The sequence below is a fragment of the Siphateles boraxobius genome, unplaced genomic scaffold (genome assembly GCF_051911475.1).
Source record: "Siphateles boraxobius isolate OS27281-9 unplaced genomic scaffold, OSU_SipBor_1 66, whole genome shotgun sequence".
NCBI lineage: Eukaryota > Metazoa > Chordata > Actinopteri > Cypriniformes > Leuciscidae > Siphateles > Siphateles boraxobius.
Genome location: NW_027509193.1, coordinates 32,771,725 through 32,790,751, shown reverse-complemented (window position 1 = coordinate 32,790,751; position 19,027 = coordinate 32,771,725). Strand labels below are relative to the sequence as shown.

At 39.2% G+C, this 19,027-nt stretch overlaps 1 protein-coding gene across 38 annotated transcripts in view; it reads right to left on the bottom strand.

Annotated features, from left to right (window-relative positions):
* nfixb (nuclear factor I/Xb) overlaps window positions 1–19,027 on the bottom strand; it is a 173,159-nt gene that overhangs the window by 105,773 nt on the left and 48,359 nt on the right. For 31 of the 38 annotated variants that reach the window (XM_077213661.1, XM_077213677.1, XM_077213662.1 and 28 more), the window contains one exon: window positions 11,133–11,664. In XM_077213661.1, the coding sequence (XP_077069776.1) occupies window positions 11,133–11,664 (532 nt within the window). Of the gene's footprint in view, window positions 1–11,132; window positions 11,665–12,620; window positions 13,428–19,027 lie in introns of those variants that run through there. The other 7 variants (XM_077213685.1, XM_077213687.1, XM_077213694.1 and 4 more) reach the window with 6 other exon arrangements.

Below are 19,027 nucleotides of genomic sequence, written 5' to 3'. Positions count from 1 at the left end.
GATGGACGGATAGAAAGATCGATGGATGGAACGATGGATGGATGGAACGATGGATAGGCGTTATGAACAGATCAATAGATAGAACTATATAATGACTGATAGAAAAATAGACAGGTAATGGACAGAAAGACAGATAGATCCAATTCTATAAATCTGATTTTTGCATACGAGTTCTTCTAAAATCTGAATTAAGCCTTTATGTAGTGTCTTAAGTTGGGCAGCGGTGATAGATCAGCAGAAGGAGCTGTGGATTCAGATCCAACCTGTCAGAAGCACAACCACAATCAGAGCCGACCGGCCGGGCCCGACAGCCAGGAAAGCCCCCGGTCTGAGGCCCGTCCTGGGGGTTCAGGGTCCCATCTGTGTTTGTGGAACACACAGACCCCCAGCATCAGGTGTGAAGAGGGGCTCAGCTGCTCTGGGACGTGTGTGTGTGGGATCTGTGATGGTTTTGCCCATATGTGATATCTGCAGATGCCGCTTGTTGTGGCCTAGTCTCGGACTCTGACGCACATGTGCACATACATTATACGAACACACACACACAGGCACCAACGTGTTTTCTTGTATCTCTGGTTCAAGGAGTCACAGGGGATGATGTCGAATGAAGAGAAAAACAGATGAGAGGAGGAAAACAGAATGATAAAATGAAAGGAAACGTGCTTGTAAGGGAACACGTGTAGCTGCTTCACAATCTCAGGAGGAAACGCTTAGTAGAACAAGGAACATCACGCACAACAGTCGAAGTGACTTTTCAATGAAACTGAAATATTTTCATTCATCTATATGAGGGTCATGTTAAAAGAATGTTCGAGTACAAGTAAAGCTCCCTAGAAAATAATTTAACAATCAAAAATTGCATTTAAAAATGCATGAACTAGTGACTGTATTCGATTTGCTATATAAAGTTCATCAACAAAATAATAACGCAACAACGTTAAATAAAACATACTGTCGATGAAAATATGTTAAGATTCTAATGCACTAACAACATTTTTGGAATAAGAAAAATCCAAATCCATGTTTTTCATGAGATTAAATCACATACACACATCATAACTTTCATCTGAACAAAATGACATTAATGCACAATTAAACGTACATGCTAGTCAAGTCATGTCTGAAACATGTCTTTTCAATGTTTTTTTTTTTTTTCTCTATTCTTTGCGGCCCAAAATGACTGAATTAACTTAAGTCCTGTGATATTTGCTGCATGTTTGTGTTGTTTTGTACTGAAAACCCTCCAATAACCAGTAGGCCTAGTGAGAGTAAGAGCAGCTTACAATTACCTGTAATGTTTTTGTGCATAAGTAATTAAATACTGAAATCAATTGTGGTTCTGCTTTCCCACCTCAGGGTTTTTTTTTTCCAGAAAAATGTAGGGAATAAGACAAAAGTACAAGCTGCTGCTAATACTGCACTGAATGGTTGAATTTGCATTCAACAGTCCTGCTAAAACAAAAACAATGGCAACTACAGTAGGAACTCTGAAGTGACGTAAGCCTGCCGTCATTTAAGCGTGACATTCAACAATGTCAGCAACTGGAGGATATAGCTGTGATGATAGCTGTGTTTTTGTTGTGTGTCGTGGGTTTCGTGATAATGGCGATGGAATGTAGACGTATGAGTTATGTGATAGAAAAAGCAAAAAGGAGGGCCAAGACGAATTCTCCTATGACAACATGCAGTGCTACATATCATCAAGGCTGAGAACACAACAGGCAATGGAGACAGGTAAAGGCCATTAACTCTTTCCCTGCCATTGACGGAAATTTCCGGCTTCCAGTCAGGGCCGGCCCGAGGCATAAGCGAACTAAGCGGCTGCTTGGGGCCCCTTGGCCACCAGAGGGCCCCCCAATCGAGTCGAAAAATCGAGTCTTAAACAAGTGACATAAATGAATGAATTAATATGAATGAATTAATTAATTAATAATTAAAGACACGAAAATTCTGATTTCATGATCAATATACCTGCCTACAACTGCTGCTGTGTCTGCCAGCGTTTAAGTCATGCGCATAATCTAGACACCTCGCGCATGCATAGACAATTTGTGCGCAACTGCGCATAGTCGCAGTAATGTTAAGGCATGTCACAAAAAGAACGTATCCCTCTGGTGCCGAAAATAGAAAGAAGAAAATGAAGAAAAAGAGAAAAAGAGAGCAAGATAAAAGTATGTTTGCATGATTATTTACGGTATGTTTTGTGCAGCAATTGACCCATTCCTATCTACGGCAAGCCCCGAGGGGAAAAATACATTGCATACACACATATACAACGAGCGCTAGTACATCATTACCGGTATTATAGTAACAGACTTTGTTGGATTCTGTCATGTAGGCTACAATCCAACAAAGTCTGTTACAATAATAATCAAAAAAAAAAAAAAAAGATTTTGAGGACAGTACACTGTATTGAGACTTGCTCTTATTATGTTTCTGATTTCTCAGTTTTGTCATTATTTTAGCAAATAATTTATTTGATATGTTTTGAGACAGTTTGTTTTAAAAAAGTTTCAGAGAGTTAGTAAAAGAGTAAAGTAGAAGTTCAAACTTTTTTATTTAAGTAGGCTATCTATTTTTTATTAAGTATTTATTTTGTATTAATACATAACCTCACTGTATTAATTTATAATGTATCATTATTGCGTGATATTTGTGTCAATAATCGTCAAGCTCAGGTGACTCAGCGTAGTGGGAGGGGGCCCCCAAATCAAATTCTGCTTAGGGCCCCCAAAAGCCTCGGGCCGGCTCTGCTTCCAGTGTTTTCACTGGGGGGCGCTATTACGCATCTTGAGAAAGAGTACAGAATCTCCTGATCGAAACACGGGTGAAAAAGAAGCAAGCGATATCATATGGAATCATATGCATCTGTAAAATAACGCGATCATCAACATTAAACAGCATATAAATCAAAACTGCCTAATGTTACTGAAGGAAATGTCGACCCAGGGGTCACTTTAGGGGTGTTGATGGACTTGATCTACTCATCTATGTTTTGATCATCGTTCTGAATCCCATCTGGACCATCTGAAAAAACTGTGTTTCTCAGCTTTTGCTCAAAATGTTGCTTTTTAATTAAACTTGCCCACATTCAAGTGTTGACATCACATCACTGGTAGTCCCTATTGCGCTAGATTAGACCCTACTCTGAAGTAAGAGATAATTTAGTCCTCCCAACAGGCTTTCCTATAGCTAAAATTCTCAGTTCCTGCGGTGAGAACACAGTGAAAAGCAGATACTTCTGCAAATAGTTATAGGAACTATGAAAATGTTCCTCCGGTGCGAAAGCTTGAGAGAAACCTCTTTTGGAAGCTTTATTTTTAAGAGTATATTGCCAGCTTTGTGCAGTTTTTTTCTTTTCTTCTTTTAGCTTAAAAGTACAAATCAACATCCACAGAGCAGCGTGAACATTCTACCCAACATCTCATTTTGTTTCTGACGGAAGAAAGAAAATAATATGCGGCGATTTGGGTGAATAATTCCTTTAATGTACCTTATGATGTATTTAAAATCTCCTCCCGAGAGAGACAGAGAGATGGTGAATGGGGCATTATCATCAGAGAAGGTAAGGTTCAGAGGTTCAGGACTGCACTGTAATTAAAGCGGCTCTATAAAATTAGACTAAATGAGAGCAAGAGACGACAATAAATCTGCTCTAATCACTGCACCTGCACTGGCCGTCCTCTCTCTGTGTGTGTGTGTGTGTGTGTGTGTGTGTGTGTGTGTGTGTGTGTGTGTGTGTGTGTGTGTGTGTGTGTGTGTGTGTGTGTGTGTGTGTGTGTGTGTGAGAGAGAGGCAGAGGCAAAGACTGGAACGGGAAGCAGTATCAGGATAAACAGGGGTCTGTACAGGTTGTGGACGATGCAGGGGATTATGGGACAGAGGCATTCCCAATGGACACATACCACAACACAAACACAAAGTTTAGTACTTGGCGTTCTGAGTTACTTCAAATCACTTAACCTCTAAGTAACAGTCCTAGTGATGCTTGACTCGGTCCAGTCCAGCACTGGCTCTTTACTTGCATATATTTTAGCGCTCCCTCAGCAAAGTTAATTACATGCACGATGAATTCAAATCTGGAGGAAAATGATTTTATTAGTTACATGAATACCTCATAAATCCGACGGAATAAAGCTGCCTTTGTGTGTGTTGACAAAAGCCTCTGCATCAAAGCCCGGACTAATAGGTCATAACATGATAAGTGGAACAGGAAGAGAAATTCACAGCCCCTCTCTCTGTTTTTCTCTCTCTCTCTCTCTCTCTCTCCCTCTCTGCTCAGCTCAGCTGTGGAGAGACGTGGTCGCTTAATTTATTTATTCCATTCCCATTAATTAGAACGTTTGCACTGACAAAACAGGCAAAAGGAGGCATTAGCACCTAGTTTACACTCCGCGCCCCTGAGCTGCCCTGATGCGTTTTTTCTCTCTCTCGCTGGCGTGCACTTACACACACACAGAGAAGCATGTGCTTTCACACAGATGAAAACCTGCTCACGCACTGACTCCAAGCAAACGTCCATACATTAGCATTCACTCTTCACATACAGCACCACGCAGCCCTGGAGCATTGTGGGAAGTTTCTGTAGTTTCTACTACAATAAAAATGTGGTAACCTTAACCATCAGTCATAAAAACTGACTGACTAAATTAAAATTAGAAATGTATATATCTACAGTTTTTGAAAGTAGTATCTTATTCTCACCAAGGCTGCATTTATTTGATCAAAAATACAGTAAAAACTTTAGTATTGTGAAATATAATAATAATACAATTAACAGTTTTCTATGTAAATATATTGTCAAATGTAATTTATTCCTGTGATCAAAACTGAAATTTCAGCAAATTACTCCAGTCTTCAGTGTCACATGATCCTTCAGAAATCATTAGCCTATAGTATGATTTGGTGCTCAAGAAACATTTCTGATTAGTATCAATGTTATAAAAAAACTACCATTTAAAAGTTTGGTTTAAGTAAGTTTTTTGTTTTAATTTTTACTTGTATGTAAAATGGTACTGAACCATGGTACTTTTCCATACATACCAAGGTAATTTTCTGTTAGAATTCATCAGAAAATAACTATAAATAAATAAAGTTACTTTATTATTATGGCACTATGTTGTGATAAATACAAGTCTGTTGAAAAACAACAACATGGTAGTACCACGATACTTTTTGTTAATTTACTATGGTAAATGTTGGTAAGGAAAAAAATGTACTGTTCACAATGCTACCACATGTTTAAAAACACCATGGTGGCACCAAATTTATGTAAGAGACAAAACTACAACATTTACATAAAGTACTATGGTACACTTGGACAGAAGTTCTAAATGAAAAAAAAATACCATGGTACTTTTTTGTTAGTGTAACAAATTTTTTGTAATGGAAAAACAAACTTATGTGTAAGATATTTACTCTATCATCATGGTACCATGTAAAAAAAAAACATGGTAGTGCAATAAAATTGTTGTTTTTGTTAGTACGTCATAGAAATGTTTGTAAGAGAAATACAATCAGCAGGTCATATTTACTGTATTATAATGGTACCATGTTGTCATGCATTGGTAAAAGTGATATATATATATATATACAGAAAACATGGTACTACCAATGTAAGGTACTTGTTTGTTAGTTTAACGTAATATTTAAGGTAAAAACAAACCAGAGGGACAAATTTTTACTATATCACCAATCATGTTACATGAAACAAACATGGTGGTTATAGTAGTATAAATTGGTAATTTCGTAAGGGGAAATACAAATCAGCAGGTATTACTACCTTTCTCAAAAGGACATAGCTTAAGCACCAAAAATTTGCACCATGACATTACCATCTGATATAGTTATAGTTCTGTCACAGTACCATTTGATATAGCATGGTAAATTTCTGCATATCAGCAGATTTACTGCATTACAAAGGTACCCTGCTGAAATGTATTTTTTTTATTTCATAAGGGCAGTTTGTGTGCGTCTACTGTTGCTCTGAAGAAACGGCCCCGTGGACACGACAAAACGACGGTCTGGTTAGCGCGGCGCGGGCTTCATCCCTCTCTCTCTCTCTCTCTCTCTGTCCGTCTCGGCGGTGAACAAAAGGCGGATTCTGAGAGCGGCAGGAGGACCCCTGAGGAGAAGAAAGACCCTGCACTCCAGCGCTGTCCTGAATGAGGTCTTTTCACCAGAGTCCTGTGCTGTTTACTCTACTTCAATAATAGCCCTCATTTTCCAATCATTATTCGCTCAGTCTGACTGCCGCTATTAGCCTGTCCGCCGTGTCACTCATAGCACGCCGTACACACCCATAAATAAACAACGCCAGAGCGCAAATACACGGCATTCCTATAAGGGCTTATGTCAAACTCTGTGACTCTCATCTGGTAAAACCCGCTTGTCAAAAGTGTCATGCACTCATGCCAGCTTCAGCCGGTTCCACTGACACACTTTAGAAGTTTAAACGCACTTTAATTCGGCTGGAGACAGTTCGACCGTTCGGGGTGACGCGTGAAGGGTTATTTTGGTGTAAAAATACATGTACTTAAACACGATTAGCCGGATGATCTATCGAACCAGTCTTTTTTCTTTTTTTTTTTCACGTCTAACATCCCAGACAGACGCCCGGCAGCCAAAGTCAGCGCTGCCAAACTCTCCATTTTGATTTGGAACACGGCTATCGCAGCGTATGGGATCGTTCGCCGCGGCCAATTCCTGAATCATTAAAAAAAGAAAAAGAGAAATGTTTCAAAGAAAAAATAAGCCCTGAAATACATGCGAAAGAAAGCTGTATTTCCATACGGAATTGCGTAGAGGCTTGTTTTTCCCGTCGGCGTCGTGACGGAGGTGTTGAGATGGCGAGAGGGGAAAAGCAGAGGATAGGGCCTGAAAAAGCGGGTTAAATGGAAGGAGAGGCTGGGAAAGAGAGAGGGATGTTGGCAGAGCGTGTGGCGTGATTTGAAAAGCTGAGATCCGTGCGGCAGTGCCAAACACACACACCAGCCGAAGTTCCCTTCGCAGACCGGCTTTTGTTTCCATCTTGGCATTTTACACCGTCTTTATTCTCGGCCCGCTGTTCTATTCTCCGTTTTAACAAACGCTACAATGCAAATAGTAATATTAACAATAATTAATGGTTGATAAGGAGGAGGATTCATTTTGGTGTAGTTATTGTTGAAATTATTTCTTTTCAACTGCCAGAGAATATTAAAATCTCTGGTTGACAGTATTTTTTATTCCTTGTGTTTGCTTGTATGTTTGTGTGTCCAGTATATGGAGCATTTTGGTTTTAAATCTTTGCAAGATTTATTGGCCTGTTTCATCCAAACGAAAGGCCTTAAAGAAAAGCAGTGCGAGCCAGAGTCAATCCTTCTCCTCCTCCAACATTTTTCCTGTTTTCTATTTCAGCTGCGCCGTTTGTTCTCATCTATAGATTTCTTCTGAATTCTGCTGTTTTTGACTTGCTCTCCTGGTGATGAGATCATGCAACACGAGTGTTAAAACAGAGGAAAAACAACTCAACTATAACACACACACACACACATGTTGGGTTTTCATGTTTTATGTAGATTTTTTTCTATTAGACAATGATTTTTATACTGTACATTTTATACCTTAACCCTTCTGCATTTGTATGCTTCCAAAACAATATCATTTAGTGTGATATTATGATTATATGATTTGTAAGCTGTTTTCCTCATGGGGACTAAAAAATGTCCCCACAAGATACAAATATTTTTGTTTTACTATCCATGTGGGAACAAAATGTAGGGAAACATTTAAGGACATAGGGAATAGCGGAACCACAAATACACACACTACATTTCTCGTGCCTTTTTTCCATCCTATTTACATCAAATTAATAAATGTATATCATCTGATATCCTGTGGTATCCACACACATAATTGCTGAGTCAACAATTGTAAAAAAAAAAAAAAAAATTGTAAAGAAATGATTATTTGTATATTTTACCTACACACAAAATAAAAGCAAAGATAATTATAAAATATGCTTAAAAAGTATTTTAAAAAATAACGTATTACAAATACACCATTAAAATACTCTAGAATATCATTTGAATGATGTTTCATGCCTTTTTACTTTCTATTTTATTATAACGAATTTAAATATAAAATACAGCATAGAAATTTGCTGACAAAATGAAAGATTTGACAACAATCATTACACTCATGAATACATTTATTCAAAAAACTAAATATAATAAAAAAATTATATTTGATATTATGAAATTTACAATAATGCTTTTTTTTTTAGGATTTTTCCTGCCAGCACTTAAGTAAATATTTTTAGCATTTTCTCAATTTTCTAGTATCCAAACAAATGAGTTATAACATATGGATTAAAAAAAATTCTGATGACATTTAAAACAAAAAACTAAAAAGTAGCAAAATCCAAATGGATAATTTTTCCAGCACCTGTAATTAAACAAACCCTCTCTCACAAACACAATAAACAGGAAAACCACCTCTTCCTGAGTGTGACTCAACTAACTCAATCGCATTGCTAAAAAAGACTCCAAATTATATCAGGTCCAAATGAAATGAAAAAAAAATGTAAAGGTGAGTAAACTGTCATGTCAGTGGTCAGTGTGGGTGACTGTCTGGTTTACGGGCCTCAAAGCCTGGAGCAGCGGGAATCTGTTCCACAACACCTTCTTCATCAGCCAAGAAGAAACACAGCAGCCCAAAGGTCTGATGGCAACCGATCTTATTGAAGAGATGCCCAAACCGTCACAGAAATTCAGACAAATGTAACTATTAATTTAAACACTGTCAGCAGACACCCGCGGTCTTTATTTTTAAGCTCCCGCAAGAACCGCAACACCTCTCTGATATCTCTAACACCTCTAAAAGCTGTGGAAACGATCCTGAATGGATGATTCGCTGTGAAACAAGTGATTTAACGCTTGACCGCACTTTAAGAGCCTATTGTCATTCGACTATATACATCCATTTCCTTTTCTGAAAGGAAAAGGCCAGCATTAGTTCCCCTCCTTTCAGCGTGTACGGCTCTCTCTCTCGTCTTTACAACCCAGATCTGTCTGAGCTGGAAACAGCTCGATTAGAGATGAGAGCAGGCACATGTTTTTATCATGACTGCGTGATAATGGAAGCCGCATGACGTGGTGAGCTCCAGCAATGACTAACCCGAGAGAAAGCATCCATCATTCTGACAAACACAAGAAAAACACAAACTTTCTTTTTTTTGGGAGCGAGACCGTCGATCTGAGATGCTCGTCAACAACTCCCATTAATCATCATCATTAATACAGCGGGCGTACGACCAGAAGACTGAGCGTAATTACGCCATCGTGCTCCTGGGTATTTAACCAGCGCGTTTCTGCAGACTTTAACGTCATTAAATCGCTCCCGAAGGGCGATACGACACGCATCTCCTCAATAAACCACCAAACTGCCGCTTGTCCAGCATGTGCTGGTGAAACAGAACCTGACGTGTAAATTATACATAAATCGTGCTTTCTAACACCTGACCTACAGCGCTAACACCACAGTACGTGTTGTTGTTCGAATGCCGGGGCCGAAATGTAAACGCTGATTTTTAGAGACAGCAAAAGCAGAAGTGATCTAAACCAGGCCTGTTTATTTTGGCAGGCGCTCCTGCAGCTTGCTCTAGCCGTTTAAAACTGCAGTCGAAACATACACGCAAGTGTTTGCTTTGAGAGTAATCTTTAGAAAATACAGACTTCGTGAAACAGGGTCTGTCGGTGTTTAAGGAGAGTGAACAAACATTACGTTGTTACGTTGCATCAGTGTGGATGTGGTAAAGCGGATGTGGCCGGAACAATGAGCCATCGGCCGTTTTAATAGCGTCCGGATTAAGACAGGAGATTGGGCCGGGTCAGCTGGAGATAATCTGAGTCCTGGCATTCCGTTAAACAGGAAAAGAACGGCATGGTGAACCGGCTAACTGACGCTGAGTTCCACACGGTGCAAAAGGGAAACTCGGCATGGGCAACAAAATCTCTCTCAGCGTCTCTGCCAACAAACAGAATTATGGCTCTGTGTCACAACAAAGGAGAAAAACCATCGTCAAATGTTGCCTGTTCACATACTCTGAGTGCACAGATAATAGCTGAATATCTGAGCTGTCTGTAAATAGCTGCAGATATAATATTGAGCTATGTGTGTATCTATTTCTGTTTTCACAGGAACTGCCAATATATTCAGCATTGACCAACATATAGTGCATCTGACAAAACAATACTTGCAAGAAAACACAACCCTAATAAAATAAATAAATGCTTTTAGATAAATAAAAAACATTTAAATAAAGTTAAGTAAATTAAGTAAATAATTTACATAAAAACTAACTAAATAAAATGCATTAAATTAACAAACAATAATTGTGTCATTAATCTTGGTCATTATATGGTTAATTATTATGATCAAAATAATGCCAAATACATTATTCCTGAACACCTGGAAAAATATCCTAATTTATAAAAAACATTTAAAAATTACACACTGTGGTCTCTTTATCATGGAGTTTCATGACTATCATTTGATTGTTTCCAGTTTTAATGCCAATGGTCTGATTTTAATATCTAATTTTCGCATTTCTTTAAATGCTGAACAAAATATTTAAAAAAGAATCAATAAACGAATCAAATGCATAAATTGAGACTGAATAAAATGTAAATTGAAAGAAAATGTTGCGTCTCTGAGAATGTGATCATTCTGATTATAGGTGTTTGTGTGTATTTAAGGACGGCGGTGTAACTGACCAGTGTGTGTGTGTGTGTGTGTGTGTGTGTGTGTGTGTGTGTGTGGCCTTCACCAGCTGGGAGAAGGCCAGCTGTCACTGCCACGATACACAATCTGACATTTAGACACATACGTATGACCATGGTTGCACTATGTTACAGGCTGCAACATACATGACCTGTAAACCAGTTCCCACACACACAAAGCCAAGCAAAAAGTCATAATTTTCGCAATTTCACAGAAATGAACAAAACACCAAGCTAAAAATACAAAGAAATAAACACAACAAAGGCTGTTATTTGCATACATTTGCATTGGAGTGTGTTTTTGGATGGCAGCCCGGAGCGGATCTGGACCGTGTTTCCAGAACCGGGTTACGCGGCGGCGGGACTCACCTGGCGAGTGGACGAAGTAGGCCAGATACAGGTCCAGCTCCTTGACGGACACCCCGATGTGGTGCGGCTGCACGCAGAGGCCGTGGTTTGAGCACTGCGGGGACTTGACCAGCCTCTCTCCGTCCGTGCTCTCCAGCGGGCTCCCCTTGAACAGGATAACCATCACCAGGTCCAGGCGCCAGACCTTGTCCGCTTGCCGCAGGCAGTCGATGCGCCGGATCTTGCCCTTCTGGTCGGGGTTGGACAGCACGCAGCACGGCGGCTTCTTCCCCGTGATGGTGAGCACGAAGTCCTCGCGAAACTCCGGGCGGATGTCTTTGCGGAGCTTGGCGAGCAGACGGGACGCCCACTTCTGCTTGATCTCGGGCTTCTCGCCCAGGAGTTCGTCTTTGACGGCGCGCTCCTCATCCTTCGTCATGCGCTTCTCGTGCTTCTTGAAGTACTTGCGCTTGCGGGCCTGGAGGTTGAACCAGGTGTAGGAGAATGCGCGGACGTGTGGCAGCAAAGCCTCGATGAAGGGATGAAATTCATCCTGGTGGACGACAACAAAAAAAGAGAGGGATTTCAGAGCTCAAGTAAATGAGAAGATATTTGAGAACTTTGGAAAACAGTGCATTCAATGCAATTATATTAATTTTAGTCTTTCTTTCCCAGTAAAAATATTCAAACGTCCTAAAAAAGAAAATAGTTCAAATACAACAGAATGCATCCTGAATTACTCTAGGTTTGATTGAATACGTTTTCGGTTTTAAGCATGAAGCTCACAAATTTGAGAGTTTTAAGCTGAAATCAAAAGTATAAACATTTATGTAAAGTAAGGTTAATTCAGGATATTTTCTTATCCTAATCAATTTTGTTCCTCAAGTACATTTATCCAGCTTTAAGGATGACTACATATTTTTTCTTGAAATAATCGCAAAAATACAGATTGAGAAAATGATGTTTGCAAGGTAGAAATCAATTTAGTCCATTAAAAGGATTTACTTTCAACTGAAAATTCTCCTCCCAGAAGCATGCATCAAAATCCCCTTAAGCTCAGACACAATTACTCTAAATTAATAAAATACTTTAGTAAATTGCAAAGTAAAACATTGCAGAGGCAGTGCAGGAATTCCAGGGCTCTGCGATTCACAGAAAGCAGCTTCTTTAGCTCAAGACAGGCCAAGAAAAGCTTGGCGATCCCCACGGCAACGGAAGACTCATTCAGCTCTCCAATAATACCTTCACCACACAACGCTCAGTGACAAAGCCTAAACCGCGCCACGGTGCCCCAGTGCCAGGCCCGCCGTGCCCCAGACCCTCTCCGCCAACTCTCGCCACAACAAGACCGCGGTTAAACTGCGTCCCTTCAAGACCTGCCATCAAAAGCTCTCTGCGGGCTGCTGTGCTGCAGAAATCCAGGCATGTTCACATTTCCACAATCGAGATAGCACCATGAAAAGCACACTGCAGACAGGAGCAGAAAGAGAGAGAAAGGCTGGTAGTTACCATTTTGCACTCTCATCATAAATTTGGCACGCCGTTCAGGATAGAAAAAAAATTTCCACCCGCACCAGTTCTTTGCCACTCACGCCGAAACAACAACTGCTGGCTTGGCAACGATGAAGAATTGGCGACCAAAAAAAAAAAAAAAAAACTTGGGTAAAAAGGAGAGAAGACTGGAGATGCTCCAATTGCCGGCGGAAAGAAGTTAATTTCAAGATTAGGAAATTTTGCTTTGCTTTTGCCGCAAACGGTTCCAGGTAAAATTACAAGATTACAATTTTTTTTATAAAAAAAAAAAAAAATTATAAAAAAATTTTAAATTAAAAAATAATAAAGGTGTGTGCACCAGAAAAAAAATAGAACTAGAAAGGCAGCAGCGCTTAGAATAAATGCTTTCGCTTTCCAAATTATAATTTTTTTTAAATCTAAACAATGCCAGGGGAAAAAAAAATCCTTGGCAAAGAGCAATGACTGTTTTCTTAGATCTTTGGATCCGGCAGAAAACTCAGAGAGCGCGGTACACACACACACACAACGCAGGCACACGCGCGCACATGCATGCACGAAGGGGGGTGCGGGGGGAGTTAGCTGGCTAATGCAAAGCACAGAATACAGGCAGGAAAAAAAAGAGAACCGAATCAATGTTGGACGAGCTCGCAGGACCGCTGGCAAACCCAAGTGCTGCTGCTTTTTTTACTCCTTTTCTCTCCAACTCTCTCTCTCTCTCCCTCGATCGCTCTCTCTCGTCCTCTCCGCGTTCTTTCCTTAACCATTGCCTGAGTCTTTGCCAACACGAGTATAGGGCCCACCTATTTGGCAACAAGATGCCTGTAGCTCAGCCAATACGTTAGCTTGAAGAGCTGAAAGGGAGGGGAAAGAGAGGAGGAGGGGGGCTGGTGGCAGAACGAGAGAGAGAGAGAGCGAGCGAGCGAGCGAGCGAGCGAGAGAGAGAGAGAGAGAGAGAGAGAGAGAGAGAGAGAGAGAGAGAGAGAGAGAGAGAGAGAGAGCAAGAGCACCCAGTCCAGTCCGATGGTGCACAATTTGCCAGTTTGACAAGTTCCGATCTACCACAGAGGCAAAGTTCAGCACCCATCAAGCTTGTCATGGCAACTGTGTTGTTGAGTCTGGGTTGCGTTAACTGAGGCGGTGGCTCCACCAGACCCTCCCTCCACCTCCCCTCACCCCGGCTTGCGTAATGCCACCTTGGCACGGGCTGATGGGAGAAAGCACTCCGAAAACTCCCAGCAGACCCTGCAGCCGGCAGCTGCTTGTGGATTTAGCGTCCGAGACAAAGACGAAAGCGACCGCGCACCCCGCGCTCCCCATGTGCATCTCTAATTTAAAACAAACATATGCCGTGTTTGTCTGCGAAAACACCCAACACAAGGAGCGCAATGAAGCATATCTGACTTAGTTGCTCAAAAACTTTGCAAAAGTTGTTCCGAGTGACGTTGAATAAATATTGAGTTTGCTGAAAAAAATAAATAATCTATTGTACCAGAAGTTGTGTCAGCTCTGAAATCTCCCATCAGCCATCTTCGTGAATGTTTTAATGAGTATGACAACAGATTCAATAAGATCCCTCCAAAGGGAAAAACCAGAACTTGTTTTGGTCACATCTGTGAGGTTTTCCCGCATACAATTCAAAGTTAATATGCATCAGAAATCTGCCAGTGAATGATCTAAAATGCTTTTTAACTGGTTGATTTAACTGTGAGTGCAAATACTGTGTGTGTGTTTTTTCCCCTGCACATGTAATCGAAAACTTCTATCTGAGTTTTGGGTATAATTCAATCATGCAATCAAAAAGAACCTAAAACAACAGCTGCTTATAGCATAAAGCAGGAGATATTCAGATCTGAAACCTGAACGAGTCATAGACGGAGCTGCTGATCAATTCTCGTTGACGTTCTACAAACAAAAAAACCAAAAAAATCACTGAATGACTGCTTGGATGCTGTTCTTCCCACGAAAAAAAAAAAAACAAGACAAGGAAATTGATTTGAAATGCTGGATTAGCAAACATATGCAAATATCTCCTAAATGAGAGACCAAGGAAGCCTCATTGGACGGATCTATGGTGATAACGCTCTCCCGTCGCAGTAAAACTCTTCATTAGTGTTTCCTCTTTCAAATCTGAGCCTACGTGTCAAAACCAACACCTGCTTGAGGTCTCTAATAAGATGCTAATTGAAGCACACAACCAGAGGAGAGCAGAATTTGTTTATGAATGCATTTGATTCAATAAAAGCAGCACCTTCATTTCAAACAATCCCTTCTCTGTTTGAAACACAGCCCTTAATGGCTTCCTACCAGTGCGGGTATGAGATAATTAGGTCCTGATCAACATGTGCATTTGAAAGTTCACTTGCCTAAAGCACAATTACTTATTCTGTAGGATAGCAGCGTCCGAGAATAGGCATTTTACAAACCAAAAGCATGGTATTACTTTTTGAATAATACTTTTAATTAAATTGTAATTAGTAGGTCTATTGATTTGTAAAAATGTATATATATTATTGTTTAAAAAATAAGTTATTTAAAATATTAAACTGTTAGGCCTATAGACTATTTAAAATTGCTTTTAATTGAAGAATAACAAACAGCTAGTGGTACAGTAGAGACACTTTTTGCTTTTATATCACTACACAAAAACTGAAACGAGGTGATTTTTCACATTATATTTCCTTTGTTTGTGTACTAAAATATCATTAATCAATAATAATATGTTATTTCTGCCAAAAACACACAAAAAATCGAAACAAAAAAAATCAAGGTCTTCATGGACACTCAAACATCTCTATTATTGTCTTCAAATTTGCGAAGCACCATATAAATGTTGAAAACAAAAACGCGAGTCCAAATATTCAGTTAATAGGCTAAAGTTAATTAGACAGTTAACGTTATTATAGTCTATTCGTTGCTTGTCAACCATACAGCTACACAGTTATTAGGCTAATTAACTATAGACTATTACTTGGCCTTAGATTTAGCCTAATGAACATTTGTGCATTTTATTTTTGCTACAGTGCTGATATAGCCTATAGATGTAAGATTTCTATAAACCGCGTAACTATTTTACTTAACTTATGGGCCTGTCATCGCTTTCAATAAAATTTTCGAACATATAAAAAGATTTTCACCAAAAATGTTAATAGCACGCCAACTGAAAGGTTAAATGTTTGAAGGGTTTAAATGTTTTTCTTTTTTTAATATTCACGTCAAAACATCATTTCCAACCCTGTGTGTCTGTCCTGTCACCAAATAAATTCTTACCTAAGGTAACCAACACCACAAGCTCTGTTTCTCATCAAAGAGGTCCGAAACATACTGAAATATCGTTCACAGTTAGAAAAGCAGCGTTTAACGTTTACTTGTTTGTTTCTAATCGTTTTGCCAAGCAACATCATCGGCGCGTGATAGCCTACCTGCGCGTCACGTCCGCCATTTTGACCAAAACTGATGAAGAGCCCAAGATTTCTGCCAGCTCAATTAAAAATAATAGCTGTTATTTTCCCTTTCCCCTGTTTCTTACAATATTAATGCTTAAAAGAGAGAAGACATCATCTCTTAAGTGTGTGCCAGGCAGCAGTCGGATGGAAATGAACGAGCTGGAAAGAGTGTTTGGAGTCGCGCGCCAGAGAATCATTTGTGTTAGTTTGTCACTGACGGTAAAATCAATTAATAATAACAAAAAAACACACACAAGCACCTTCCAATCAATGCTGGGGGAAAACTGTTTGGCCAAAGAAAATTACTTGATCTTCCAAGCACGCACAGTTTTGAATAATGTAGGCTATGCTATAGCCTACTACAAAAATGGCACACAATATTGGCATATAGGCTTAAAGCAAATACACTTTCCTGGCATAAAATGTTCAAAATTCATAATCAAGTAACACAGTTAGCCTAATAAAACGACAAACTGCGATATAAGAGAAACAAAGCCGTGATGGAAAGACTTTTTTGTAAGGCCTATCAAACTTTTCTTAGCCTAAGCAAAAGCTTTACCCACTCACATGATTATTATTAACTACATTTTGTTAAGATATTTGAGCTATATCAATAGAGGACTATAGCCTATACATTTAAACTGAGAACTTGCTGTCAAGTTGGCAAAGTTGCACTATAAAGGAAATGTGATTAGGCTACCATCGTTTTATAGGCAACTGAGCTGGCAACAATAAGGGGGGGGGGGGGGGGGGGGGCATGACAAACAAAAATAATAAACACTCCTTTTTTCAAGAATCCACAAAAGTTTCTCAGATATTTTTGACTGGCGATTCAATCAAACACGAGAACGCGCGCGGCTGTAGTTGAATAGGCTATAGCCTATTGATTATTTTCCCTTGTGAATCTTTTCGGATGCTTTCTGTTAAAGCACTTTAAATTATTATATTCGGTTACTGAATATAATTATGTCGAATCCAGGCGCATTTTATCGGGTTATTTAGAGGGGGAAAGATAATATTGAACAGGCTCCTTCACGAAAGACGAATTCAATTAGCCTACAGTCCAGCGCTTTAAAAATAACTCCTCACAACTGCAGTGATTAGTCTGGCTTAAACAGGATATCATTATATTGATAAGAAACAGATTTAATCGAAATGTTAGATAGCAATATTTTGTAATATCAGATCATTAAAATAATAAGATTATTTTCTGAGATATCCAAAACCAGAGGAATGAAACTCTCCGACTGTGATTTACTGAAACAGAAACGAAATAAAAACACACGCGCCCGATTAAATTAATTTACCTCGCTTTCAGAGCCAGCAACGCAGCAGTTCTATTTATGGCAAAGGCTTTTAAAATATTGGATATTAAAAGCATGGTATTATTTTAACATGAATAAATATAATTTTTACAGACAGCCAGTGAAAAAAAAATGTTATGGTGAAATATTAGATTTAAAAATGCGAAACCCATTCAATTTCACTTTCTAAGAAATATCAGAACCATCAATTCCTTTAAATAGCCTACTTGGAAATGACCATGTGTTCTCCTATGAAATATATTTACTCTAAAAAAAGCTAATAGCCCTTATAACAATTCTTCTTTTTCCTCCTCTTATTATTATTATTATTATTATTATTATTATTATTATTATTATTATTATTATTATTATTAAATACCCAAGCTAAATGAGTAAAATTAGTCTGGAACCTGAAAGATCATACATCACAAATTAAAATGTTTTAGTCAAATGAAAAAGAAAAACATGAATTTAAATATTTGGAGGAGATGTTATATTTGCTAGATTTAGTTTATAATTAATTGAAGTGATAACTACATTTACATCTATAAAAGGTTTTGAAGCACATATTAATTAATAACTAATTATTGAAAATATTTCATTCTGAAGATGAATGAATAAGTATGTATTGTTCTACAATATATTTTAAATAGTTTCTGGGTCATATAGTGTCTTTTTGTCTGCAGGTTCTGGTGTGTGGACCATTGGGGAAACCATCAAGGTTTAATGAGAGATTTTGGGTTTTGTTGGTTTTGCCCGCTGCGCGCCCGTGACCCTCCCAGCGGGTGTGACCCACCGTGACCCTGAAACAGCATAATGAAGACAGACGTGATGGCCAATTCTGCCCCTTACAGGCCAAAGACACTATGACAATAAAGAGACAAAGAGGCTGTTAGAATCATTTTTAAAAGAGGAAGGAGGCCGGCCTCGTATGAGACAGTGAGAGACAGAGTAAAAATGTGATAAATACCAACATGACAGACATTGAGGGAGGTGGAGAATCATGTGCTAACACGCGCTATCGTGAGGACATGCCAGCGTGGACAAAACCATGGCGGTAAAGAGACAGCTGACCCACATACACACACACACACACACACACACACACACACACACACACACACACGCACACACACGCACGCACAGCCATCTATTGTGTCTGACACTGGACACACTCTCATTTATAACCTCTCACCTCAAAGACATGGGCCGTGTGTGAAGGTGTGTAAGCGTGAGGTTAGAGCAGGTGTGTGTGTTGGCACAGGTAAAGCACAGCATGTCTGAGATGAGTCAGACGCAGTAAAAACTGAGCGCTTGCAGCGACGAGTGACATCAACGGTGATCAACGCAATCAGAGACACACACCAGCAGTTTATGTGCAATTCCAAACACCAGCAGTTTTTTACCAGTGCCTCTGAAATATGGGAACAAGTGTTGATTTTGCATGTTGTTAACAGTCTAAAATCACGGGGGAAAAGTTAATTTTTTACTTTAAAGTAATGTTTTTGGGATACACAAGATTTGAACTGAAAGATTTTTAACTGCAAGGGTATTTTTCATAAATGCCAGTTCAGGCTGTCACATTTAAGTCATTGTACATGGTTTATAGGATATCATTTTATAAACTAAATTCATTAAATACAATTTATTTTAG